Raw genomic sequence first — 27,514 nt, forward strand, 5'->3', positions numbered from 1 at the left:
AAAAGACGAAGACATCATTATCTCCAGTCTGCGCCGCCTTCTGCCTCTTCTCAGGCCTCTCTAGATCATGATGGTGTTGGCTAACCCCATGCTATCCCCATCCTACAGCTCATGGGCTATTGAGGAGTGTCTGAGCTGTGTGCAACGTTGGGCATGGCCTGTCATTGACCAGGGGGCACCTGGCCGTGTGGTCATCGAATCAGCATTCTGCATTCAGTCTGCACCTATGAAAGGAGCCGTGGGGCTGGCAGTCCCAGCCTCAGCGCAAGGCCCAGAGGTAGCCAGGATTAGAAGCTGTGACTTAACAGGATGAGCCTCCCGATGCAGATCATAGTAGGCAGTATGTCAGCGTGGGGTGGCTTGGGAGAGGCAGTGTTGACTAGTCATTGTAGCAAAGGACTGCAGCAAAGGTGTCTTTTCCCAGCTCTTGGGAGGAGTGCTGTTTAGTGGCTACTGCAGCGGACTGGGAGCTAGGAGTCCTGGTTCTATTCCTGAGGCTGCTCTAACTTACACCAAGCACTGGGCAGGGAGCCTCAGACAATGGGGAGCATATAGATGACTTAAAGCTACCTTTACCTTACCTACTTCATCCCCTCCCCAGGAACAGAGTAAGACAGCAGGGGGTAAAGGGTGCGGGTCTCTGTGTCCATGGGATGCTCTCTGGGTTTTTTTAACATGCCTGGGGCCTATTGCAAGCCAAGCCTGCTTGGGGATGATGCATCCCAACTGGTTAAGAACATAAGAACGGCCAAACTGGGTCAGACCAAAGGTCCATCTAGACCAGTATTCTGTCTTCCAGCCGGTTTCAGAGTAACAGCCGTGTTAGTCTGTATTCGCAAAAAGAAAAGGAGGACTTGTGGCACCTTAGAGACTAACCAATTTATTTGAGCATGAGCTTTCGTGAGCTACAGCTCACTTCATCGGATGCATACTGTGGAAACTGCAGAAGACATTATAACACAGAGACCATGAAACAATACCTCCTCCCACCCCACTCTCCTGCTGGTAATAGCTTATCTAAAGTGATCATCAAGTTGGGCCATTTCCAGCACAAATCCAGGTTTTCTCACCCTCTGCCCCCCCCCCCCACACAAACTCACTCTCCTGCTGGTAATAGCCCATCCAAAGTGACCACTCTCTTTAAAATGTGTATGATAATCAAGGTGGGCCATTTCCAGCACAAATCCAGGTTTTCTCACCCCCACCTCCACCCCCCTCCAAAAACCACACACACAAACTGTCTTCCAGCAGTGCCCAATGCCAGGTGCCCCAGAGGGAATGAACAGAACAGGGAATCATCCAGTGATCCATCCCCTGTCGCCCATTCCCAGCTTCTGGCAAACGGAGTCTAGAGACACCATCCCTGCCCATCCTGGCTAATAGCCATTGATGCCCATACGCCCATCACCTCCTCTTGTGTGGTCTCCTGGAAGTAGCACTCCCAGCCCAGGTGACTGGTTGGCTGCTTGAAGGCGGAGCAAGGCGTTCAGCTTCAGTTTCCCTGCATTAGCTTTACAAGCTGGCTGCTTTCCCTCCTCCCCCCCCCCCCCCCAGCTGTTCTGGGGCCAAGCTAATAGATATCTAATTCCACCCCAAGGGAAATTGTCAGCTACAGGATCTGGCTGGGGATTGGGGTAGGGGGCACTGACCCAGCTGGCTGGGGCTCAGGAATGAGCCCCGAGGGCTTTGTTCTGTGTGACTCAAGAACCAGAGGCCACTGGGTAGCCCCCCCACTGGGCAGGTAACATCCCCAGGCTCATCAGCCCAACCACACGTCCAACAGGAAAGCAACATCAGCCCCCAGCAGCAACTCCCTTTCCACCCGCATTATGTGTGGCCTGTGCTGGTGGCCAGCCAGGTCCCAGAAGGAGTCTCGGCTCGTTTGACCACTGTCGCCAGTTGCGTCATTGCAGGGGGGATTGAGAAATGGAGGGGGAGGTGGAAACAAGCCCCCGGCAGTGCAGCTTGTGCGATGGGTGATGCCAAAGCCTGCCCCAGCACACGACACCACCGGCCACCAAGGTACAACGCCTCCTGGGGGGCGGAAGGCACCAGCCCACTTCCCTTCTCTCTGTCTGGGGGGGGAATAGCAGAGGCAGGGGCCGCTGGATACGCCAAGGCAGGGATGAAAGGCTTCTGGAGGAGGCGTTGACTCACTTAGTGATCTTAAGCAAGTCTCTGCCCCAAGCTGTGCCTCAGTTTCCCCATCTGTAAAATGGAGAGGATAATTACTCCTGAGGGCATTCTGCGCCAAAAAATTAAATATTCTGCGCCAAAAAAATTAAAATTCTGTGCACAATATTTTAAAATTTGGCAAATTTTATTTGTCAGATAAATGTGGAGGCTCCAGCATGGCACTGGGGAGTACAGGCCACTGGCTGCACAGAGGTGGGAGGTCACTGTGCAGCTCCCTCCCCTCCACTCCCCCTCAGACACGGACTCAGCGGTGAGGCTGCACCCAACCCTGACACAGCGCAATGCCCGGGCCTGCCCCAGAAACACCCCATGGCCCTGCCCCTCCGTGCCAGGCAGGCTCAGCAAGGCAGGATCCAAGTGTGGAGGGGCTTAGTGTGGGGGGATCCAGATTTGGGTTGAGAGGGTTCTGTGTGGGGCAGTCTGGGTGCAGGCGGTTCAATGGGGGATCCCGGTGTGTGTGGGGAATCTGGATGCACAGGGGTGTGTTGTGGGTGCAGTGGTAATGGGACTCTGCAGGGGGGTCCCCGTGAAGGTGGTTGGGGCTCAGCCGGGGGGTCTGGGTGTGGCAGGCTCAGTGGGGTGGGGACCCAGGTGCAACAGGTTGGGGCTTCGTGGGGTGGGGATCTGGGTGTGGCTTGTTGGGGTGATCCAAGTGCAGGGTGAGTGGGGCTCATAAGGAGGTTTCTGAGTGTGCTGGGGTGAGGCTTGGCAGGAGGGTCCGGATATGAGGGGATCCGGTTGCATGGGGTTTGGGCAGATCGGGGAGCAGCTCCCTGTACAGGGATCCTTCCCCCTGCAGCTGAGGAACAATGGGTGCAGGAAGTATGTTTGGAGGGGGGGGGCAAGTTGGCAGAGCTTCCTGCAGCCGGGGGAGAAATCTGGGGGTAGGTCTGACCTGGCCCTGGTTGCCTTGCAGGGGAAGAGGAAGTCCTGTCCTCCCCAGCCCAGCCTGGACTAGCAGCTGAGCCTGGCGCAGGGTAGGAGCCACCAGCCGGGTCTCCCCCAGTTCTGCCTCCTGCCCCACAGTGATTTACCTCTCTGCCAGTTGCCCTGGTCACCCAAAACATACTGCTGGGGAGGGTCGCATGACCGTTCTTGTGGCTTCCCTTTGCTTCCTCATCAGAAAGTCATTGTTCTACAAGGAAACAAATAAATCTGCGGGGGACATAAATTCTGTGCATGCATAGTGGCACAGAACTCCCCAGGAGTAAATAATCCTTCTGGGAGGCCTAATTTTGTTAGTATCCACAAGGTGCCCATAGAAATGCCTGTAAATAATATCTGGAGTACGATACCTTGCATGGCAGGGGGACTAAGTCTAGGCCTAATGGGACACCAGCCACACCTGCAAGCCACAACCACCCTCCCCAAGGACTGCAGACCTGTCAATCATTGCAGACAGGCTGTATCCCCTCAGTGCTCTTTATTTCCAAGCATTTTACAGCCATGAGCCCATTAACTTGCACACCCCCACCCTGGGAGAAGTAAGAAATACTGATCATTTTGTCCACCACTGGGATGCACCCACCTCTGGGGTGGAAGGTGGCAGCTGTTTAACAGTCTTGCCGGAACACTACCCAACAGTTTAAGTCAAGAAGTGAAGGAGAAAGCAATGGAAACTGCAGAGAGAAGTTGAGAGGGGCGGGACAGAAGGCAAGAATTTGACACACCAACTTATCCTCCCCGGGCCAAGTATCCTCTCATGTTTGGGTCCTCTGAGGGATAAATAGCTACAGGTGTATAGTCTCCAGCTGTTGCTAGTTCTGGGGGAGGCAGTGTGATCTAGTGGTTTCAGCAGGATTGGGGTGCCGGGGGGGGGCAGGATTGCTGGCTCTATACCTAGCTGTGGAAGGGGGGTATGGGCTAGCGGTTAACCTGACACCCTGACTGTTGCCAGAGGTTATTTACGGGTTACAAAGGGACGGGGCGTCAGTCGCCTCTGAAATAGTGTCTCTAGCAGCATAGTGCCCCCTAGCCGCAGCCAGACAAATGCTACGTCGTCGCATTCACAGGCTATGCCTGTGCTCGTCCTTGATGCCGCGAGGCTGTCTCCATCCCGGCCCCTTTCCTTGCAGGGTAGATGTGTGCTGGGGCTCTTTCCGCTGAGTTCTGTGGGCTTTGGATCGGGCTGTAAGTAATGCAGCCAAATACGCCCCCTGCTGGCAGACCAGAGAGCAGCAGGTCCCTTCTTGCGCTACGGGCATACCAACGGGCTCTTACTCTGGCTCCAGAGGTGAGACCTGCCCCCTTGATCCACTGACCCCTGGCCCGGCTCAGGTGCACCCACCCCCTAACACGGAGTGCAGCTGGAGAGTCACTGCTCCTGAGGATCTGCTCCAAGGCTTGCCCCAGCTACAGGCCCAGACTGGGTGTCCCAGCTATCCTGGTGCAATGAACCCCTTCTCCTCAATTCCTACTAGTGCAGAGGGCTCACCCCGTGCATGCCAGGGCTGCAAGGACCAAGCATGTGGCTGCCTCTTGCACACAGGGCTGGGGAGAGGCCTGGGCAGGCTCCTTGTTTGTAGCTCCACCCCGCTGCCTCCTTAGGCTGGAAATCTCCAAAGGCAGCAGAGGCAAACAAACGGGGCCCGAGCTCGGGGAGGAACCCGTTTTTGAGGCGCAAGCAGTGATGGTTCCAGCTTCTCCCAGCGAAGCGTTTCTGTCCCTGCAGGGTGATGGCTGGAGGGATACTAGACCACAGGGCAGGTGTCAATGGAGGTAACAGGATGGATCAGCCTCTGCCAGGTTTTCAGGTGCCAGCTGGGCAGAGGTGTGTAAGTGGAACGCTCCAGCGTTGCGGGCCCAGAGGCTTTGATGCTGGTCAGCGTGAGAGTGGGGCCCACGCTGCCTTGGGGTGGCTGTCTGGGACAGCACAGTGAAAAGGGTTTCGGTGTAACTGAGGCCAACAGTGGGGGTCTGTGTCACCGCTAGTGGCTGGGCTACATAGAGGTTTGTGAAGTGGACACAGAGGTGGCTTTTCTAGCTCAGTCCATAGAGGCCTGTGTGCTTAGATCCAAAGGTTGCAAGTTCAATCCTGGGTGCAGCTGACCCACCTGGGCTGTTGTATTACATCAAGCAGGATACATAGATTAGGTGATGATCCTCCAGGCAGTCTGGGAAAGGCATGTATCCTTCTGTACACCCATTTCGTGAGGCTGCGTAGGACAGGGAACTGTGGGTCCAGAGAGCTAGGCTTGTCCTGAAATATCTCAGGCAAGATCATGGGCATCACCTGTCTACCCCTTTCACCTGAGCATCTCCAAGCACTTCACAGATACTAACTCATGAGGCGCTCAACAGCCCTGTGAGGGAGGTACCTTTCTCCCCATGTTACAGATGAGGAAACTGAGGCACAGTGTGAGGAAGGGACTCACCCCAAGAGCTGTCAGTGGGCAAGTGGGAATAAAACACAGAAGCCCTGACTGCTAGTTGCCACTAGACCACGTGTCCCTCACAGAGCTGGGAATAGAATGCAGGAGTCCTGATGCACATTCCCCCCATCCTGAACACCAGACCCCATAGACTTTATAGTGAAATGCATGTTAACTGCCCAATAGAGAAAGATCCCTCCCTCTTTTTCTCAGTCCCAACTCCCCCCTCTTCAGAATGTCTGTCACACAAGGAGCCCCCACAGCTCTCATCTCCAGCATTAAAAGCGCTTCAGCACATCCTGGACCCAGGAGATGTACTTGGAAATCCGAGTGTAGATGTCTGGGTACCTGCGATTCCCACACCTCTGCCCGGAGAAGGAGACTATGCCATGTACCCTGCCCCCACAGACGAGGGGGCCCCCGGAATCACCCTACAATGCAAGAGGAAACCTGTTAGTAAAGGACGAGACTAGCTAAGTCTGAAGGAAGAGGAAAGTCTTAGGAAATCAAAACGAAGCCTGGAGCTGGCCCTGTATCACCCTAGGCAGAAGAGAAGGGTCAGGTCTGGACTGCAGTGAATATAAAGGGGATTTTTACTGAAGGAGGCTGCTGGATGCAGACAGACCCTGGGGTTCTCCCTGGCTCCCTATTCCCCTGACTCCTGGCCTGGCCTCGAGAGGCACAGCGCTGCTGCCTGCACTCCAGATAGCAAACCACCAGTGTGGGGAAAGTTTCTGTGGCAGTAGCCTTACCAGGCATGGATGGGTGTTGTGCTGGGTGTGAAAGGCCACACTGCTGGGGTCCTACAGGGCACTATCCCACAACACTGAAGTCTAAAAACCACTTGGGTGACTGGGCGCTGGAAGGAAACTCGGAGTTCTGGCTGGAACTGACCAAACCAGGTGGAGAACTTCAGTGCTGGAATCGGAGCGGGCATGGATCTGATCCTGCAGGTGTCATGGCTGGCACGGACAAGGCACTACGGTGGGGAAGATCACAGCACCAGCTATGGACTGGCGCCGGAAGCAGCTTCAGGCTTCCCTCCAAAGCTGGGTTTGGCAGCGTGGGCTCCGCAGGGGCGCCTGGAGGAGGAGAAGGCGCTTACCGAGCAGACCCCCTGGAGGGTGCTGTTGAGGCTGGCCGCACACAGCATGTCGTCGTTGACGTGACCCACCCACAGCGCTTTGCAGATCTTCCTGTCCACGATGGTCGTCTTGGTCTCCCTGAGCTCGGTGGGGATGGTGCCAAAATTGGAGGTGTCGCCCCAGCCCAGCACTCTGCAGACAACCCCGGGAGAGAGGTCGGTGTTGGGTCGGGGGAGCCTGATCCGCTTCACAAACTGGGTAAAGATGGCCGACTTGTTCAGCTGGGGAGACGAGAGCAAACGTGACCCATGTTAATACTCGGGGGGCGTCTGTCTCGTGCTCGTGGCTGAATCATGTAAAGAGGTTCACGAGCCTATAGCTGCCCCGCCTAGCCAGTGGAGCTGGCAGGACAGGCGCGGCCCTGGGTTCAATCACTGCTGGGGGGCTGTGATACAAATACAGTCCCATTTCTTGGTTTATCCACACCCACACCCACACACACACCCAGCTCTGGTTTTGCCTCTTCGAATGCACAGGAGCCTGTCTCAGCATCACACGCTGTTGAAAGCAGCAACCCAGCGGCTCCCATTTACTAAAGTTGCTGACTCGCAAAGTCACGCAAAGAGAACCCGTCGAATGTGATCGCTGCAGGGTTCGGGTCAAGCCAGCGATGGTGCAGCCATCCATCCTTCAGAGCCTCTGCTCCCTGCCTTCCTCCACACTCCAGGAGCCAGATCCAGCTTGGCTGGAAAGCGGGTGCAACTCCACTAAAGCCCCCAGACTTGCAGAGGGCTGAATTTATTTTTTTTCAGAGCTGTAAGGCCACCTAGTGGCTGATTTAGTTATTCCTCTCCGGAGACTCCCTCATTCCACTGCACAGGTGGCGGGGAGAGATTTTTCCATTCCGCCCAGGGCTGCGTTTCCTGTTCTGACCCACATCCCGACTCCTGTGCCACCTTCAGACAGGAGACAGGGGCTGGTACTGGGGCTGCTTCTGTCCTGCTGCCGCCGAACTATGTCGGGCTGTCCCGCGGCTGCCATCAGCAATGCCCCTTGCTGTGTCCCAGGGAACCCCAGGCCCTGGCTGGGGACAGCCGGGATTGCAACATGACAGTGAAACCGACTTCATTTTTGTCCCTGTATTTCACCTCCTCCTCCACAGTCTCACCTAAGGCCAATGCAAACCACTCACGTTCCTTTGAACCCACCAGCTTTGAGCGGCTTTGATCTGGGCCCCACACAAATACCTGCCTCCCAGCTCTGTGGGCTGCACTCTTAATGTGAACGTGACATCAACAGATTAGTCATTTAACCCTCTGGTTGGCATTTGCTGCAGTGGGTCCAATTCAGCCCTGTTGTGACCTCTGCTGGCTTTAGTATGGTCATCAGACCCGGGGGAAATTTGAGCCTGATTTCCCAGTGGGGGTGGAGGATGGAAGGGTAAGGAACAGAAGATGGGAGTTTGATTTCCCGCCCCCCCCCCCAAAAAAAAAAAGAAAAAGAAAATTCTCTCTAAACTCTGAGAATTTTGGAGCCGCTGAAGGTTTCCATCAAGGTTGTGAGCTTCTCTGTTTCCACCAGGGATCTAAGGAAACTCCTGTTGTGACCAGAGCAACTCACTTCCAGCATGCGGATGTCATTGTGGACCGTCCGGGCATTGAAGTGTGGGTGCATGATGGACTCCCGGATGCTGAAGATCTGCTGAGAGGCCTCCTGGTGTTTCAGGGAGTGAGCCCCCAGCACGACACGCAAGGAGGGGGAGTGTCTGAAACGAGAGAGGGATTGAAATCAACCCGGGGCTGGCCTGCCTGGCACAGGGCTGGAGCCAGGAACAGGCCAGAGAAAATAAGGGGATGGGAGCACAAAATGGGGGGCATGCCCACCTGAAAGGGGCAGGAGCTGAGCTGCCCCTGCTGGGATTTGAACCTGTGTCCCCAGCAAGGGTAGAGATTTCAACTAGGTGCTTAAGCTTTGTTGGGCTGGGCTGAGGGCTCCTGGGAAGGTCCCTGAGCTGAGCAGTGGGGCAGGATATCTTCCACCCCTTGCAGTGAATGTCAGGGGAGCAGGGTTTATTTCACATCCTAGGGGAATGCAGCCATCATGGCCAAATGGGGTCCCCCAAAGCGCCGTGACTTACCTGGGAATCACACAGTGAGCCGCCGTCATCACCCACTTGTGCCAGACCAGGAATCCCCCGCAGACGTGCTGGCCATCCAGCTGGATGGAAGCAATGTAGGGCCGGGAATGGGGCTTGACTTCATTCCCCCCGATAATCCAGCTCCCCAGGGCACCTGTCCCAAACCAAACAGCTGTTTGGGTGGGGTGCGGGAGGAAGAATCCACCATCGAAAATGGATGATCTTGGGGGATGGGGGGGCAAAGCAAGGATTCCCAAAGGGGCAGGGAACCATGGGGCTCTGGGAATGGCTATGTCAGAGCATTGGGGAGACGCACCAGGGGCTGGATTATGCAACCCTGACTCAGACGAGTCGTCCCCTCGGGGTCAAATCCGACTGGACGCAGCTCCATTCACTTCCACAGGGGCTGCGCCCACGGGCCGGGAGGTGACATCTCTCCCCCAGCCTGAGGCACAGGCCCTAAGTACACCCAAGGTCATGGGGAAGATGCTGGGATTAAAGCTCAGCCCTACCTGGCTCCCAGATAGAGGGCAGTAGATCAGACCTCTCTTGAGGTACTTATGCTCAGGAGCATGGGGGGAAATCCTGGCCTCACTGAAGTCAATGGCCACTGTCAGAACGCTGCTTGACATTTGAAGCATTTCTCTTTACACCCCCTTGGGCGGCAGGGCTATCATCCCTCCCTTTACACAGGGGAAACTGAGGCATAGAACTGAAGCAACTTGCCCAAGGTCACCCAGCACATCTGGGACAGTGCTGGGAATTGAACCCAGCTCTGCCAAGCCCCAGCTTGGCCATACTTACTAACCACTAGGCCATACTTCCTCTTTCTGTACATAGCCACCCACCGCAGCTGTCTCAAGACCCTATGCCCTGCCGCTTCTCAGCATCTAATTGCTCAGCCCAGGAGCGTCTGTGCTCAGACACCCTCGCCTCATGGGTCCTCCCCACTGAGCCCCTACTCCCCTGGAGGGGCATCATAGTCTGTTTTCCTTTACCTGCCGGGATGAGCACAAGGAGCAGCAGGCTGGTGCTCCCCATGACGGCTCTCTTTGCTCCTTCACGCTGGGGGAGGATGGTGAGTGCTGACGGCTGAGGCTCTGGGGGTTAAGTAAGCCCGGAGGGCATGGGAGGGCCTTGCAGTGCCACTATCCCACATAGCTAGGTTGCTGCTAGGCTCTCGGCCTGCCCTGCTGGACTTGGTTCCTCTTCAGTTTGCGGGCTTGTGCAATCCCTTCTCCCCAGCCCCTGCGGTAACAGCCACAAGGGAGAAACCTCAGGGTTCATGCAACTTCAGGGGGGCAATTTAGACACACAAAGAGGGCATGGGCTCTGTGCCTTTGCAGGGAGCGGATGTGTTATCAGGCAGCGCAGAGGCCCCAGCAAAGGGGTCCTGCAGATATGTTATTTAGGAGCTAGCTAATCACAGGGATCCCGTCTGCCCTTGGAATGGCGGAAAAGTCAAGGTCCTATTACACCGGGTCCTGCCCACATGCACAGCAAGGAACAGTCCCCACCCCAAAGTGCTCGCAATCGAAACAGACAGGACAGACATAGAATTCTTATCCACATTTTACACATGGGGACTGAGACCACAAGTGGGACTGTCCCAAGGACAGCTGGGGGCTGCCAGGAATTGAACCCTGAGCCCAGGTGGGGAGGGCTGCTTTAGGCCCATTTTCTAGTGGACAACCCCTGAGATGGAGAGAGGCTGGGTTGAGTTTCAAGACAACCCTGGTTGTGTGTCAAGTGAGCCTGGCCCAGTGTATGGGGTTGGGTGGAAAACAACCTCTCTAAGCACTCGGAGGGAGGGACTGTCTCTTCCTGCATGTCTGTACAGCGCCTAGCACAAGGCCCTGAGCTCTCTGGCTGCTGCTGCAATACAAATAAATAATGATTAAAAAGCATGTGACTATGGGAGGCCACATTGCCTAGTAGTTAGGGTCCTAGTCTGGGGCACAAGATGCCTGAGTTCTTGTCTGACTTTTGCTACTTACCTGCTGTGTGAGCTTTGCCAAGTCATTTCCCTTCCCTATGCCTCAGTTTCCCCATCTGTAAAATTAAGATCATAGGCCCAGTGCCTCAAAGGTATTTAGGCACCTAACTCGCATTGGGAGTTAGGTGTCTAAATACTTCTCAGGATCTAGGCCCTGATACTTATGCCCCTCTGAGATGCCAGAACAGGTAGAATAGACCTCTTAAGACTTTCCATAGCACTGCAGTACCACAGCTCAACAATACTGTGCGTTTCCCCCCCAAACCCAGGTGCGACTTGGTGGGTTTGGCTCAGTTTTACTTTAAAAAAAAAGCAAAACCCACTCCAAACAAAATGTAGGGGCTGGGATAAAAATGGGGAATAAGACCACAGGGATCAAAACTAGGGAGACAAGATTGCCACGGACCCCAGCCAGCCACACCCATGGAGCTTCCAAGAGATCTAGTCAGTGGGTGACTTCTGCACATGTCAGCTGGAAGTGGACAGTCATCCTGCCAGCTTCACCTCCACAGCACCAAAGCTTCTGCAGTCAGAACTTGGCCACAAGCGTGATGCAGGACAGAGTCTGGCTTGCTCTGCTAGAGCTGCACACAGGCTGCAAGCTAAGGGGAGGAACCCTGTATTTGCACACATGATAAAGTGTGCACCTGGGAATCGGGGACCTCAGAGAGCAGGTGGGAGGGGTACAAAGAGGCCGGTTTTACACAGATGCTCTCCTGGCTTTTACAGTGGAAGAATTTTATATGTTTGGCCCACAGGACAAACCTGAGATCCAAATTTCAAATCCTCCCCAAGAAGATCAGACCCAGAATTTTATTTCCATGAGAGAGATCAGGGACTGGTGTGAATTTAGATTCCCTGTTCAAATGCACCTGCAGATCTGACAGCTTGGTTCAACTCATTAGAGAGATAAGGGCCAGCTGTGAAATTTGGCTCCAGATTCCAACCCCACCCATTGATGTAAGGGTTTGGTCCAGCCCATTCTAGCGATAAGGGTCAGCTGTGAAATTTGGATTCCGATTCTAAACTCACATGCAGATCCAGATGTTTGGGTCAGCCCACTATAGAGACAGGAGAAGTGTGCAAAGGATTTTCCTGCCAGTGTTTAGGAAGGGGTTTGTGATTTGGAGCGCTGATCCTATCTCTGCTAATTGGATTCAAATTCATCCAGTGTTCTTAGGCCTATAAAAGTGGAGTAATTCAGGCTCCTGCTCTGGACTTAAGGCTTGAATCTTTCACCATATGGATTTCCCAACCCTAGTAGTGGTTTTAGATTCACCATCTTTGCTTCCTGAGACAGTTTCTTAAAGGAAACCGTTGTGTTGAGGGGGGAAAAAAAAGCCCAGACTTTCCTGGCACCCAAAATTTCTCTCTTCTCCCGCGGCTGCCACTTCCCCTGGGTTCACACAGTATCCAGCCAGCAAGGTCATAAACTAGATCCAAGCGCTCAGTAGAGCATCTTGGCTCAGCTTCCCGCTGGCAGAGACACCACTATTTAGTACATGCTCAGCCAAAGCGGTTTGTTTAGATACTATAAACGCACCCACAGCCAAGTCGAATTGCAGTCTGCGGGGCCACCCTGGTGCCGGTGGGGACAGAACTCAGGTCTGCCGGTTTTTGCAGACCGCTGAGCAGTTCTGATTCCCTCCAGTAGAGGCCAGGGGTGCCACATACAAACGCACCCTCCATTCCTCAAACCTTAGATGGTTTCAGTTCCCAAGGAGCCACCGGCACCTGCTAAGGGCGGTCCTCTGGGGGAGGAAACTAAAGCCCCCCCCAAGCAGCCCTGGGGAGATGGGTGGCTACTGGGGGACGGGAGAGCTCTCACAGTGGTGGAGGCGGGGACGGACCTTAGCATTGCAAGCCAAGGTGGGGCTGTGATTTGTAGCTGGGCACTGTTGTAGGTGCAGTCTTCAATGGGGGAGAGAGCGGACATCCAGGGCACTTGGCAGGCGAAGGGTAGAGGGGTAAACACCCAGTCAGCACAGGGGACGGTCCAGCAGAAAAACTTGGAAGAGTCTGTCTTCCGCCAGGTTGTCGGCTGAGCCCCAGTGTTGGCTAGTAATCACCTGAGAGCCATCGGCACCTGACTTACCCTGGGCCATTGTCTCTTTGCGGCCATCGTCCCTCCAGGAGGAAGACAAGCAGCCAAAGCAGGGACTGCTACCCTGGGGAGGTCAAATGGGGCCCAGCTGGGACCACCCGGAGCATTAGCCACCCACCCCTGTTGTAGGGGCAGTAGGATCCAGGTCGTGCCTCCCTTCTCCACCATGTGGCTTTGGGGGGAGGAAAACGGAGAGGAGGGAGACAGGGACTCCAGACAGCTGGAGCAGAAGCAGGCCTAGCAGGGGCCCATCGACCATTCGGAGAACTTGCTGCAGTTTTGATCAGACTTCATGTGCTCTCTGCTGATTACTACTAAAACGCCAATGTTTTCCGGGCGAAACTTGCCTTATTTCAGCACCTCTTTGGGCGCGCTCACCAGCCGTGGCCAGTTTGGGGCCCCAACTCTCTCTTTGTGGCCGAACTTGCCTCTCTCGGTGCAGTCCCACCGGTAGAAGGCCCTGGTGGATGCAGCGTTACCTGTCGTGGCAAAAACAACCCTCCAGGAGCAGAGCCACAATACTCCATCCCTCTAACAACGACTGTTCGGGTCCCAGGGAGCAGAAGTTAAAATTGCCTGCGTGTTTTTGAAATGCCTTTCTCCCTGCTAGCCCATGGGTCGGCGTAAAGCTACAGCTGCCTGGCCCAAGAAAGAAATCCTGGCCCTCCTCGGCCTGTGGGGGGAAGGGGCAGTGCAACAGCGGTGTAATAAACACAGGATGAAAGACATAAAGCCAGACGCTGCAGAGGGCATGCAGCAGCCGGGGCACAACTGGAATGAGCAGCAATGCCTGGCCCAAGGGAAGGAACTCGGGCAGTCCTCCCAGAAAGCAAGGGAGGGCCCCAAAAAACCTGAGACCTCACCCTCCAGCCTTGCTGCTTCTGTGCGGAGCTCATGGTTGCACTTGCTGGGGACTCCCGGCAGCTGCCAGTGACAAAACTCGCTGAAGAGGGCTGCATGGAGGATGCAGACCCTCTTTGAGAGCCAGCCGGCCCTGGCCCAGAGGAGGAACCCACTGAGGAAGGACAAGGGAGCTCAGGGAGCTATTTTCTTTCCTAGCTTTTTAAAATAAAAAACAGCAAAAACTTTCTTTATGGGCCCCGAACATTAATCTCCCCTCTTATCCGTCTTGCCCTCCTCTAAATGATGGCCAAAAGTAGAAACAAGGAATGGCCTTTTGAACTGGCCAGTTTATTTGAATGAGATGCACCGGCAGGCAGGCCAAAAAAAACCCCAACCCAAGAGAGAGCCAGGGTTGTAAGAAAGCCAGAAGCCGTTCTGAAGTGCCCCTCACCCAGCTTGTCCTAGAATTTAAGGCCAGAAGGGAGCACCAGATCAGCTAGCAGAATCTCCTGTGTTATCACAGGCCACCAGCATCCACCCAGCTACCTGCCACACACTAAACCCAACAACAGGAGTTAGATCAAAGTATTACGGCCCGCCAGAGACTAGACTATTCTGTGCCCCAGGAAGAGCGACAGGCACCAATGCCCGAGGTCCCTGCAATGGCAGGGAATTGGTTAAGGGAGATGTACCCAGGTAATCCCAGCAAGTGACCTGCCACTCTGCTCCACGGAGGAAGGTGGAAAAAAAACCCCAGGTCACTGCCAATCTGGCCTGGGTGAAAATTCTTTCCTGACCCCACATATGGTGATCAGTTAGATCCTGAGCATGTGAGCAAGACCCAGCCAGCATCACACAGGGGAGAGAGAATGCTTGGTTCCACCTCAGAGCCCTGGCCTTCCCCATCTAGTGTCCCACCTCCAGCCGTGGCTATCCCTGATGCTTCAGAGGAAGGAGACCAACCCCCAACCCCCATACATTGGGGCAGGGGAATTCCCTTCCTGACCCCCTGCAAGTGGCCAACTAAAGCCCTGAAGCATGAGCTTTAGGAACTCAAGTCATAAACCAGAAGGGGACCCCCCAGGGTTGCTGAGCCCTACCCCCCACCATCTCAAGCAAATCCATCATACAGTCACACTCACCAATGTATCTCAGAAATGATTACGTTGTTTGCTCCCACAACTCCCATTGGGAGGTTGTTCCAGAACCTCCCTTCTCCGATGGTTAGAAAACCTGAATTTGTTCATGGCCCATTTACACCCATTTGTTCTTGTGCCACCATTGTCCTGTGGCTCAATAGCTCTTCACTGGCCCTGGTATATATCTCCCTAGTGTATTTATAGAGTGATCACATCCCCTTTCAGCCTTCAATTTGCTATGCTAAACATGCCAAGCTCTTTCTGGCTCCTCTCGTAAGATAGGACCCCCCTCCCGCTCTGTCCCTGATCATGCTAGTAGCTTGTCTCCACATCTGTTTCAGTTTGAATTCATCTTTCTTGAACATGGATGATGAGAACTGTGCACAGTATTTCAAACAAGGTCTTACCTGGGCCTTGTACAATGGCCTTAATACTTCTCCATCTCTACTGGAAATGCCTTGCCTGATACATCCTAGGGTCGCATCTGCCTTTTTCACAGCCACATCTCATTTGCTAGCTCATAGTTGTCCTGTGATCAACTCACCCACCCAGGTCTCTTTCTCTTCTGTTGCTTCCAACCGATGAGCCCCAGTTTGTAGCAGAAATTCTTCTTATTAGACCCTAAGTCTATTAGACCTTGCACTTGGTACTGCTGAATTTCATACCATTGTCTCTCCAGTCTTCAGAGTCATCCAGATCTTCCTGTATAATATTCCGATCCTCCCCTGTATTGACGATGCCTCCCAGCTCTGTATTGGCAATACAGGTCAGTAGCACACTCCTACTTTTTATGCCGATGTAAATAATAAAAATATTGAATAGAATTGGTCCCCAGACAGATCCTGGAGGAACTCCTCTAGTCTGACAATTCATCTTTCAGAGCAACTTGTTACCTTCTCCCCTTTTGCCAGTTTCTTATGAAGTTTACAATTCTGATATTAATCCCCCTCTTCTCCACTTTGAAAAATTTCCCATTTGGTATCAAGTCAAATGCTTTACTAAAGGCCAGGTATATTAGATCTGCTGCCTTTCCCTTATCTAAAAAATCAGCTTTTTTCCCAAAGAAGGGAATCATGTTATGCTGGCATGATCTACCTTTGATAAACCCAGGTTGTATTCCATCTCCTTTCCTGTTTACCTCCATCTCTTTAATATTTTTTTCCTTTTATAATTTTGTCCCAAAGCCTTGGATACTACTGAGGTCAGACTAACAGGTTTGTAATTGCCTGATTTATTTTTTCCCCCTTTCTTAAATATAGGTCTGACATTAGCGATTCTCCAGTCATGTGGTGCTGCCTGCAAATAGGTAGATTTATTAAGAATCCCTACTACCGGACACGCAATCTCATGCACCAGTTCTGCCAGTATTCTGGGAAGGAAATGATCTGCCCTGCCCTGATTGGAGTTCATTAAGTGCTTTAAGTTTTTCTTTCACCTCAGGAGGTCATTTCAATTTTTGTACACTCATTTCCATAAACTGTCCTGCCTTCATGCCTATGTTCCACGTTATCATCCTTTTTGAAAACCAAGGCAAAGTATTCATTTTAGTGTTGAGGCCATACCTAGATTATCTTTAATCTCCTTCCCATCCACACTGCGTAGGGCCCAACCTCAGCCTTCCTTATTCTCTTTATATTTCTATGACTAAAAAACCTCTTCTTATTTATTTTCATTTCATTGGCAAGCGCTAATTCAGCTTGGCTTCTGGCAATTCACACGTCATCCCTACATTTTCTAACTCCAAAATGTCACTTTTTTTGCTGATCAATCTTTTCTTCCATTCCCTACAGGCTCTCTGCTTACTCCTAATAACCTTTTTACTACGGTTCTTCATCCAGCTGGGTCTGGAGAATTTCCCTACCATTTTTGCCCCTCGTGTGGGATGCAAATTTCAGATCCTTTTTGTATAGTTGAAGAAATTCCAAAGCCTGCTCTACATTTCAGCCCTTGAGGTCTTCAGTAGCAGAGCAGGGAATAAACCCTCCATTTCTTGAGTCCCAGCCCAGTGTTCTGCCCACTAGGCCACACTGCTTCCCTTACTCATTGCAGGTGGCTTTATGGTCTAAGCATTTTTTTTTCAGTTGCCCATGGTTCACATCCCAAAAGGGTCAACTCCTCCCTCCTGTGGAATGGTTTTTTGGATGATTATTGGTATTATAGCTGCGCCTAGAGACCCAAACTGAGATCAGAGCCACGTTGTGCTAGGCCCTGATTATTATCCCTGTGTTCCACACAGAGAAGCTGAGGCCCAGAAAAGGGAAGAGCCTTCCTCAAGGCCATGCAGGGAAACTAGCAAGGTCAGAAATGCAGCCCAGTTCTTCTGAGCCCCAGGCCAGAGCTCAGCAGTGAAGAATATAACGTTCTGATGGTGACTTGCGGGAGAGCTGAGCTTTGCCCTATTTGCTTAACCAAAATTTCCCCTCACCCGCCCCCTGTGTTGTGCATGGTTTTGGCTACCTCACTGCCACCCCAGAGCTGGCTGCATTTCTGACTTTGTACGGATATGATGCAGCACGCTGGGTTCCTTCTCAGCTCCTGTTTCTCCACCCCAGAGCTGGCTGCATTTCTGACTTTGTACGGATATGATGCAGCACGCTGGGTTCCTTCTCAGCTCCTGTTTCTCCACCCCAGAGCTGGCTGCATTTCTGACTTTGTACGGATATGATGCAGCACGCTGGGTTCCTTCTCAGCTCCTGTTTCTCCACCCCAGAGCTGGCTGCATTTCTAGCACTGTCCAGATAGGGCTGGTAAAGCACGCTGGGGATGCAAGGAGCCCTGTACTTTCATTTCAGAACAACACCACCACATTTCCCAGGTGAGCTCAGAACGGCAGCTGCGGTCATTGTAAAGAACTCGAAATGCCCCAGTCCCTCCTTCCGTCCCCTCTCCCTGCAGCCTGTAAGACCGAGCAGGCTGGTTTTGCACCATGCTGAGTCAAGGCCGGACCTGCAGGCTGTCAAGTGAAGCTTGCTTAGGAATTTGGAGACACACGGATGTTAAGGAAATGGGATCGGGGGGGGGGGGGGGGAGGCGGGGCGGGAAATAAGTCGTACTAGCTCAGTGAGTCCATCCCTGTCCCGGCAGGTTGCAGGATGCAGGGGAGCCAGGTCTGGGTTGGTGCTCACAAGCTGTCAGGCACTTGGAAGGGATGCAGCCTCCTTATTGAACATGTCCAGGCGCTGCTCAAGGTCTCCACTGAGCCTTATGTTCCTGGAGACTCTCCGAGCAGCGGCAGTGACAGGCGACGCCCAGCAGAAGGTGCTGTTAGGATGCTGGAGAAGGGGAAGGGGAGGGAAAAAAAAATCCCTTCACATCCCCAGCTCAGCCATCCACCGCCAGCCAGCCGCACTCAGGACAATAACACAGCTGTGGATGCTGAACGGCCACCAGCCGCTTGCCACCTCTCCCACAGCCTGCTGCCTGTGAGCGGAGAGACAGCAAGGCGGGGACTCACCCAGGGCTGGCGTTTGCCTTTCCCTCCAGAGCTTCGCCTGGATCCGCGCAGGGCTGCGAGCCAGAGGGTGAGGCAGCTGGGGGATTGCAGAGGCTGGGAAAATGGAGTAAGTACCGCTTTTCCCCCTGCTCCGGCCCCGGGCATGTGTTGGAGGCTATGGGGAGACCAGGTGCATCCAGCCATCTGTCTGTCTGTCTAGGTACTTATATAGCCTTCTGTTTATATAGCCTTATATAGCATCTCCCCTCCCCACTAAGCCAACCACCCTGTCCCCCCGCATCCATCCGTCAAAGCCTGCTGAGGTTGGATTCAGGGCTCATCTCCTGCTGACGATGCCCCGGCCTCTTCTCAGGAGCTGGCCTATCGGGGCTGGCTTCTCCCTCCAGCTGGATACAACCTCCCCTTGCCCCTGCTGGTCCTGCCGGCCAAGGTGACAGCTTGGGCTCCACGAGGCCGGGGAGCCAGGGGGCTGCGTGCTGGGGGAGGTGGGGAGTGTGGCGGGATCTTCCTCTCTAACCACGGCCCTGGGCATTTGCGGGTTGGGGAGAAGGAGCGGGAGGGCCTGTCTGACGTGTTGCCACCGTTCGGCGTGATCACGGGTGGGTGGGGGTTGGCGCATGTGAGGGTGCAGATGCCCCCCCCCCCGCCCTTGCCTGGATATTTGTGCAGTGACTCAGAAATCCGAGCGTGCTGTGCCTCTTCATAGACAGGGCCTCTGTGGTGTAGCGATGCTGACCTTATTGTTTGCATATGGACGCAGGGCCCGGAGAACCAGGCTCAGGATCAGGGCCGTGCTGAGTCGGGGGCTGGGCAATCCCATAGGAGATGTGGGTGCCTGCTGCAAAGAGCTTCGTGTTTAGAAAGACAACAGGTGGAGGGAGGGGGGAGAAGCAGCGAGATCAGGCAATGGAGGGACATGGCTTGGCGGCCCCGAATGGGCCTGGGAATTGTGTTTCCCCCGCAGGACTCCAGCAGCTTCGTCCCCTCAGAACTGCTGGCTCCAGGCATAATCACCTGGGAGGGGACGCAGCGGGCTTGCCGTGGCTCGGTGCTCCAGGTAACCGGCCGGAGTGGCTGGTGCTGGTGTGTCTGTTCTAACTAGCACCCCCCTTCCCCTGCCTCAGCTGCTCAGGTCTCAGCCCTGGGCAGGACGAGCAACAGGGTTTCCTGTGGCAGTGGAGGATCAGTGCCCGGTCTGCCCCCTTCTGCCGTGGTTCACTGTCAGGCGCTGGCAGCCCTTGGCGAGCAGCGCCCAGCTCACCGGTGGAATTCCGCTGGGTTCCTGGCTCCTCCGGGGCGGCCCCTGCCTCAGCACTGGTGACTGACCATCTGGGAGCCAGATGCCAGGTGCTCAACAGGTCCCAGCCGTCTGCTTGCCGTTTGGGTGGCTCGCGCCGGGCCTGCAGCAAGAGGGGGTGTCCCGGGGCTTCCTCTGGCCACCCTCCCTCCGCTGTCAGCCTTTGATTCTTCCCTCGGAGCTATCAAAGGAACCGGGAGGCGGCTCATCTGGTCAGTGGCTGGTGGCGGGGGGGAAAGCTGGATCCTGGGGAGGCATTTGAGATGTATCTCTGAGGCCTGAACACAGATTCTCTGCAGGGGGTGGAGGCAGGAGAGCTGGCTGCATGGGGAGCCCCCAGCTACTCCATCCCAGCCTCTCCCAACAGGAGGCGCTGTGTGGCATGGGGTAGGAGCTCCCAGGTTCTCCACTCTCAGCCTCTGCTAGTAGGAGGCACTGTCAGGAGCAGGACAGGTTAATTAGCTGTCGGAGGCATTCCAAGCTACCCCAGTCTTGACACCTTCTACCAGGAGGCACCTCATGCAGTGGGGCAGGAGAACTAGCTATGGGGAGTTGGCAACATCCGCAGGGCCGCGGAGGTTCACTGCAGGGAGTGGGGTCCGAGCGCTGGATGGCAGGAGTTGATGGTGATTTTAGTCCCAGCCTCCTGGAGCAGGAGTTGCTGCAGGAAATGGCTGTAAGCCAGACTGGGCTGGGGGGAGTGTGTGGACAGACTGTAAACTCTGATACCCATGGATTCCTCAGATCCCAGCCATGCCCGGGCTGAGAATGTCCTGGGAGCATTTCCACGGCCCAAGATCTTGGCGCCAGGCCATAAGCACCTGCAGCTCAGTTGGCTTTAATGCCTGTTAACGTGAGAGCCCCCTGTTCCAGCTGGCAGAGGAGCATCAGCCTGCTGAGTAGCCAATGGGCTAGAAGCCCCTGTTTTTGAGGGTTGCTGTGGGCTGGATACCTGGCCATAGGAGGCCTCGGCAAATCCAAGCTTGATGCTTTGGGAAAACTCCTTGGCATGTCTAAAGTGGTTTCTCTTTCAGCAAGAAAAACTAGCACGTAGGCTGCAAAACCCCACCATTGCAGACAGCACCCGTGGTAGGAGGGAGCATTGTCTAGTGGGCTGGATAGCAGGCTCAGAACCAGGATTCCTGGGTTCGATTCCCAGCTTGGGTCGGGGAGTGGGGTCTAGTGATTAGAGCAAGGGGCCTGAAATTAGGACTACTGGGTTCTAATCTTTAAAAAAGGGAAGAAGGAGGATCCTGGGAACTATAGGCCAGTCAGCCTCACCTCAGTCCCTGGAAAAATCATGGAGCAGGTCCTCAAAGAATCAATCCTGAAGCACTTGCATGAGAGGAAAGTGATCAGGAACAGCCAGCATGGATTCACCAAGGGAAGGTCATGCCTGACTAATCTAATCGCCTTTTATGATGAGATTACTGGTTCTGTGGATGAAGGGAAAGCAGTGGATGTATTGTTTCTTGACTTTAGCAAAGCTTTTGACATGGTCTCCCACAGTATTCTTGTCAGCAAGTTAAGGAAGTATGGGCTGGATGAATGCACTATAAGGTGGGTAGAAAGCTGGCTAGATTGTTGGGCTCAACGGGTAGTGATCAATGGCTCCATGTCTAGTTGGCAGCCGGTGTCAAGTGGAGTGCCCCAGGGGTCGGTCCTGGGGCCAGTTTTGTTCAATATCTTCATAAATGATCTGGAGGATGGTGTGGATTGCACCCTCAGCAGGTTTGCGGATGATACTAAACTGGGAGGAGTGGTAGATACGCTGGAGGGCAGGGATAGGATACACAGGGACCTAGACAAATTGGAGGATTGGGCCAAAAGAAATCTGATGAGGTTCAATAAGGATAAGTGCAGGGTCCTGCACTTAGGACGGAAGAACCCAATGCACAGCTACAGACTAGGGACCGAATGGCTAGGCAGCAGTTCTGCGGAAAAGGACCTAGGGGTGACAGTGGACGAGAAGCTGGATATGAGTCAGCAGTGTGCCCTTGTTGCCAAGAAGGCCAATGGCATTTTGGGATGTATAAGTAGGGGCATAGCGAGCAGATCGAGGGACGTGATCGTTCCCCTCTATTCGACATTGGTGAGGCCTTATCTGGAGTACTGTGTCCAGTTTTGGGCCCCACACTTCAAGAAGGATGTGGATAAATTGGAGAGAGTCCCGCGTAGGGCAACAAAAATGATTAGGGGACTGGAACACGTGAGTTATGAGGAGAGGCTGAGGGAGCTGGGATTGTTTAGCCTGCAGAAGAGAAGAATGAGGGGGGATTTGATAGCTGCTTTCAACTACCTGAAAGGGGGTTCCAAAGAGGATGGCTCTAGACTGTTCTCAATGGTAGCAGATGACAGAATGAGGAGTAATGGTCTCAAGTTGCAGTGGGGGAGGTTTAGATTGGATATTAGGAAAAACTTTTTCACTAAGAGGGTGGTGAAACACTGGAATGCGTTACCTAGGGAGGTGGTAGAATCTCCTTCCTTAGAGGTTTTTAAGGTCAGGCTTGACAAAGCCCTGGCTGGGATGATTTAACTGGGAATTGGTCCTGCTTTGAGCAGGGGGTTGGACTAGATGACCTTCTGGGGTCCCTTCCAACCCTGATATTCTATGATTCTATGATTCTATTTACAGCTTGGGAAGGGCTGTAGGATCCAGTGGTTAGAACAGGAGACTGGGAACCAACCAGGGCTTCTGGGGCTAACTTTCTGCCTCAGTTTCCCCACCTGTAAAATGAGGCTAATACATTCCAGCCTTGTGGCACAGCTATGTAGATTAAGTCAGTAATATTTGTAAAGGGCTGTGAGATCCTGTGATGCTAGAGAAGGATGACAAGGATTAGAATCATAGAACTGGAAGGGACCTCGAGAGGTCATCTAGTCCGGTCCCCTGCACTCAAGGCAGGACTAAGTATTATCTAGACCATCCCTGACAGGTGTTTGTCTAACCTGCTCTTAAAAGTCTCCAATGATGGAGATTCCACAACCTCCGTAGGCAATTTATTCCAGTGCTTAACCACTCTGACAGGAAGTTTTTCCTAATGTCCAACCTAAACCACCCTTGCTGCAAATTAAGCCCATTGCTTCTTGTCCTATCCTCAGAGGTTAAGAAGAACCATTTTTCTCCCTCCTCCTTGTAACAACCTTTTATGTACTTGAAAACTGTTCTCATGTCCCCTCTCAGTCTTCTGTTCTCCAGACTAAACAAACCCAGTTTTTTCAATCTTCCCTCATAGGTCATGTTTTCTAGACCTTTAATCATTTGTGTTGCTCTTCTCTGGACTTTCTCCAATTTGTCCACATCTTTCCTGAAACATGGCGCTCTGAACTGGACACGATACTCCAGTTGAGGCCTAATCAGCACGAAGTAGAGCGGAAGAATCACTTCTCGTGTCTTGTTTACAACACTCCAGCTAATACAGCCCAGAATGATGTTTGCTTTTTTAGCAACAGCGTTACCCTGTTGACTCATATTTAGCTTGTAATCCACTATGACCCCCAGATCCCTTTCCGCGGTACTCCTTCCTAGGCAGTCATTTCCCATTTTGTATGTGTGCAACTGATTGTTCCTTCCTAAGTGGAGTCCTCTGGAGTACTTTCCTTCCTACGTGGAGTACTTTGCATTATTCAGATTAAATTATTATTAAAGCCAACTGGCTGACTTAGTTGGGTCTTGAGAGTCAACTTGTGGATGATACGCCTGGGTGTATGGAGGATGCTCCTCCAGGCATTATCTGCACACACAGGTGTTGATGCATGCCTACACTCAGAGAGACCGGGCCTGACCTCACACCACTGTAACTGTGTCATTGACAGGGGAGTTGCTTCTGGTTTGCATTGCTGTGTGTGAGAGGGGAATCGGGCCTGCGGCAGGAAGGGAGAAATTGCCCTGCTTTTCCTGAGGCAGGAAGGATGGTGGAGTGATTAGTTCCCTGTCTGGGGATATGGGAGAGCCGAGCTCATTGCCCAGCTCTGCCACAGGCATATTGGGTGACCATGGGCAAGTCTCTTAGCCTCTCTGTGACTCAGTTCCCCAACTGTACAACTGGGGCAGTAGCTTCGCTCAACCCCCCAGTGGTGCTGTGAGCATAAATATACTGTGGACTGTGAGGGGCTCAGATACTCTGTTGACAGGGGTCATGCAAGTGCGTTGATAGATGTTTCCATGTGGGGATGGCTGCCTCTGCAGGTAGATTATAAATGTACCAGCTTCTAGTATCTGAGAGGGAAAGTTACAAGTGGCTGTCTGGAGCTTAGTCTGGCCTTCCTGGGAGCAGGAAAGAGCAGTGGTAACTCCCACCACCCGGTTATCAGCAGGGCTTGAACCTAGAACCCAGAGCCCAGACCTCTACCACATGAGCTAAACGTTAACCTCTCTCTCTTGGCTGGTAGCAATAGCAGGCTCTTATCCTCTGTGTAGGGGATGTATACTTTGCAAGTATGTTATACAGGCATCCGGCTGCTCTCTCTGCTTCTGCCGTTATCCCCAGCGCCCTCCTCTGACAACAGATGCTAGCAGGCTTGAGCCTACTGGAAGTCAGGGGCAAAGCACCCATTGAAGCTAAGAGGAGCACAATCAGCACAGCAATGAGACCTATGTTAGGATGCTCCTGCTTCCTCTCTTGCCCCGGGCCGAGTGCCAGCAGAATTCACATCAGATGCCATGTCTTCCCCATCACTTGGTCTCTAATGGGATCTATTTTGCTTTTCATATTGTGGGGGCCAACGGACTGCCCTGGCCCATCGGGTACCTGATGCGCCTTCTAAAAACCTGCACAAACTTTAGGCCAAATCTGGAAGTTCTCAACTTTGCAAAACTGCAACTGACTCCAGAGAGAGCCGGGACTTGCGTAGAAATGGAGTCAGCGCTCCCGAACTGACCCACTGCAATGAAAATAGCCTGGTTGGGGTCATTTAAATTCCCTGTCAGTTTCGCTCTCTGGCTGTCCTACCCTAATACAGCATTACAATGTGTGAGCTACAGAGCGTACAGGGGGATGTGTTTGCGGGGGTTGTTTGTCACTTGTGGCCTCTGGATTTATTTATTTTTAATTTGATGGGAATGTTTTCTGGTCTTTTTAAAAAGCAAAACCAAACCTAAATTTGAGGTGACGCAGTTCCCCCTTCCCCACCGGGCACACACTCGAAAGGGCATGGAGATGCCCATTTCTAAGTATTGTGCCACTTTACAGGTGGATTCACTGAAAAGCAAAGTTCTGCAAAGCACAGTGGTTTGGGGCGAGGTTTTGGGCAAAGCCTTTTTTTGGCTCAGAGCCACATGAGGTTTGAGCCCCGCTTCAGCCTGAGGTTCATTCTGAGTTTGAGTAAACCCCAAAACTTGCAGGCAGGTTCCCTTGATGCCTCTATGTTCCATCTGGCTTTGCCACAAAGCTGCATAGACCCAGCCTCCCCACTGTTCCTCACAATCAGGCCCAGTCTTGTTTCTCGAACCGTGGAGCACTTGGTCTTGGAGCCCCAACGCAAGGAAGCACTTAAGCATTGAAGTCAGTGACATTTAGAATCGTCAAATGTTGGGCTGGAAGGGACTTTCCCATGTGGATCATCAAGAGGTCACCAAGGCCAGTCCCCTGCGCCAAATCGAGAGCAGGTAAAGCTAGACCATCCCTGACTGGGGTTCCTCCAACCTGTTCTTAAAAGCCTCCAGTGACGGGGATTTCAGCCTCCCTTGGAAGCCTGGTCCAGAGCTTAGCTATCCTCAAAGTTAGAAAGGTTTTCCTCCTATCAATCCTAAATCTCTCCAGCTGCAGAGTAAGCCCATTACTTCTCCATCCTACCTTCAGTGGAAAAGGAGAGCAATTGACCCCTGCCCTCTTTAGAACAGCCCCTGACAGATTGGAGGACTATTCTCAGGTCCCCACTCAGCCTTCTTGTCTCAAGACTAAACACGCCCAGTTTTGTTAGCTTTCCAGCAGAAGCCTAAAATTAAGCACGTCCTTAAGGGCTTTTTCCTGAATTTGGGGCCTGGATTTGTAGCTGGGGCCTGGGGTTATTCTGGGGACTTTTAGAAGGAAGGTTTCATGCCAGCTTTGTAAAGCCATGGCAGTTGTTTGGGATTTGGGTCCTAGTTTATTTGAACCACAGGGAGGGGTTGGTTAAAATTTTCCATCACTCACTCAAAGGCCTGGAGAGCGCTTCTCAATGCTATTTTTTTCTTTCCTCCTCATGGCACCATTTGTGCTGTTAAGTAAATGGAGATTTTATTTTTCCCCCTCTAACTGCTCTGATTTGTCCCCTGCTCCGCCTTTCTGACCTCATCTGCACCGATGCATCTCGTTAGAATCATATTCCCTGCGCCTTCTCCACTGGTGACTCCAGAGAAGAGAGTCATTTTTTAATATGGGGGAGAGGGGTGCGATTTTTGACGTCGAAGGCTTGGAAACTATGCAGGGAGGTTGTGGTTTTTCAATGGAGTCTAGAGTCTCCTGCACCAGGATCGTCCATTGGATCCACATGGACAAGCCTTTACTGAAGTCAGGGGAGCAATGAACCTCTGGAGAGGTTGTGACCTCTAGCGGGGTCCCCATTTCATGACCCAGTCCTGCTGAGACACAGACAGACAGGTGTAGGAGTTATGCCAAGGACGGATGTGACAACTGGATGGATGGCTTCCCCCCCCCGGCACATAAGTGGTGGATGGAGGAGGAACTGTGAGAGCTGGATGGGGATCCAGAGCCTGGGCAGAACAGCAGGAGATGGGCCAGCCGTGAATTGTGTTCAGAGCCCCAGAGGGAGGGGGCCCAGCGGGCAGATCAGCACTTCCTGGCACAGCCCCTGCCTGCCGCTGAACAGAGCCGGTGGCGTATTTTGCATTTCACTCATTTCCAGCCTGTTTTTATTTGAATGTCACATTTGGCGGGTTATTTATTTAATTCATTAACTCAGGTTTTAAGAAGCTGAGTGAAACTGACACTGTCCATCTGAGAGGGACTGATCTGACAGCGGGTCCCAGAGTCTGAGGATTTGGGTTCTCGGGGGGTGGGGGTGGGGAGGGTTGATCCCATCTCCTAACCGGAAATCTTGATCAAGCTAAAGGCTCAACACTGGGGGTTGCTGTGTTTGTATTACAGTAACACCTAGACCTCACCACCCAGATCAGACCAGGGCCTTTGTCATGCCAGGCATTGTACATACTGTGGGAGTCAGTCCCTGCCCCCCCAGGGTTTACAGGACTCAACCGACAAAGGGTGGGAGGAGAAAGGCAGGCAGAGGAGCTAGGGTGCCTCACCCCAGGTCACGTAGCAGCAGGGGCACATTTAGGAATAGAACCTGGTTCTCCAGATTCCCAGCCCAGTGCTCTGGCCCTTAGACCACACGGCCTCTCCAGGCGCTAGCTTTGGCTAACTGGCTAGGAGTTTGGACCCAAGCTGCTTCCAGGGGAAGCTGTAAACCCCCCGCCACGGACAAGTCCCCGTCCCTCCAGTTGGACGTTTCTCCCTCGCCCTGGGAAGTGCGTGGTTGTGGCTCAAGGCATCAGTCGGCTCACGGAAGGTTCAGAGTTCATATGCTCACCCGGGAGACGGGATGTTTCTCTGAAGCGGAGCAGCCCAAACCTCAAAGAGCTCGAAGGAGCGGAGGCCCTCTTGGGAAAAGGCTGGCACCGCTCCTTCTGGGCCTGGCAGGGAGTAGCCGTCTGGGGGATGGATCTGTGTGGTCGAGCTCACCGGATCTAAACTTCGTCAGGGAGTCCCGAGCTGGGCGGTTTTGATCTGGCTCCATCTCTGTTGGCTGCAGGGCCAGCCAGAAGCAAGAGCTGCCGTGGGTGCAGGGATCTGAGCTTTCTGGAACCCGGGGTTTTGTCTGAGCTGGAGCTAACCAAGAAGTGAAGCAATACTAGGGAAAGGAACTGCAGGGAAACAGCCCACTGTGGCCTC

The 27,514-nt window shown here is 53.3% G+C and overlaps 2 protein-coding genes across 3 annotated transcripts in view; one reads left to right on the forward strand and one right to left on the reverse strand.

Moving 5' to 3' along the window:
* Nucleotides 1-5,632: 5,632 nt before the first annotated feature.
* Nucleotides 5,633-10,111, reverse strand: PRSS57 (serine protease 57). Its single transcript, XM_073324227.1, has 5 exons — nucleotides 9,788-10,111; nucleotides 8,790-8,943; nucleotides 8,273-8,417; nucleotides 6,673-6,933; nucleotides 5,633-5,998 (listed from the first exon to the last, which is right to left on the reverse strand). Exons 1-5 carry the CDS (start codon nucleotides 9,828-9,830, stop codon nucleotides 5,846-5,848), a joined length of 756 nt encoding a protein of 251 aa, XP_073180328.1. The 5' UTR covers nucleotides 9,831-10,111; the 3' UTR covers nucleotides 5,633-5,845.
* Nucleotides 10,112-18,134: 8,023 nt separating this feature from the next.
* PALM (paralemmin) overlaps nucleotides 18,135-27,514 on the forward strand; it is a 72,890-nt gene continuing 63,510 nt past the window's right edge. Inside the window, exon 1 of one of the 2 annotated variants that reach the window (XM_073324549.1) lies at nucleotides 18,135-18,431. In XM_073324549.1, coding sequence (XP_073180650.1) covers nucleotides 18,427-18,431 — 5 coding nt within the window. In that variant the 5' untranslated portion in view covers nucleotides 18,135-18,426. The remainder of the gene's footprint in view (nucleotides 18,432-27,514) is intronic. The other variant, XM_073324550.1, reaches the window with a different exon arrangement.

Source organism: Lepidochelys kempii, chromosome 25 (assembly GCF_965140265.1).
Source record: "Lepidochelys kempii isolate rLepKem1 chromosome 25, rLepKem1.hap2, whole genome shotgun sequence".
Taxonomy (NCBI): domain Eukaryota; kingdom Metazoa; phylum Chordata; order Testudines; family Cheloniidae; genus Lepidochelys; species Lepidochelys kempii.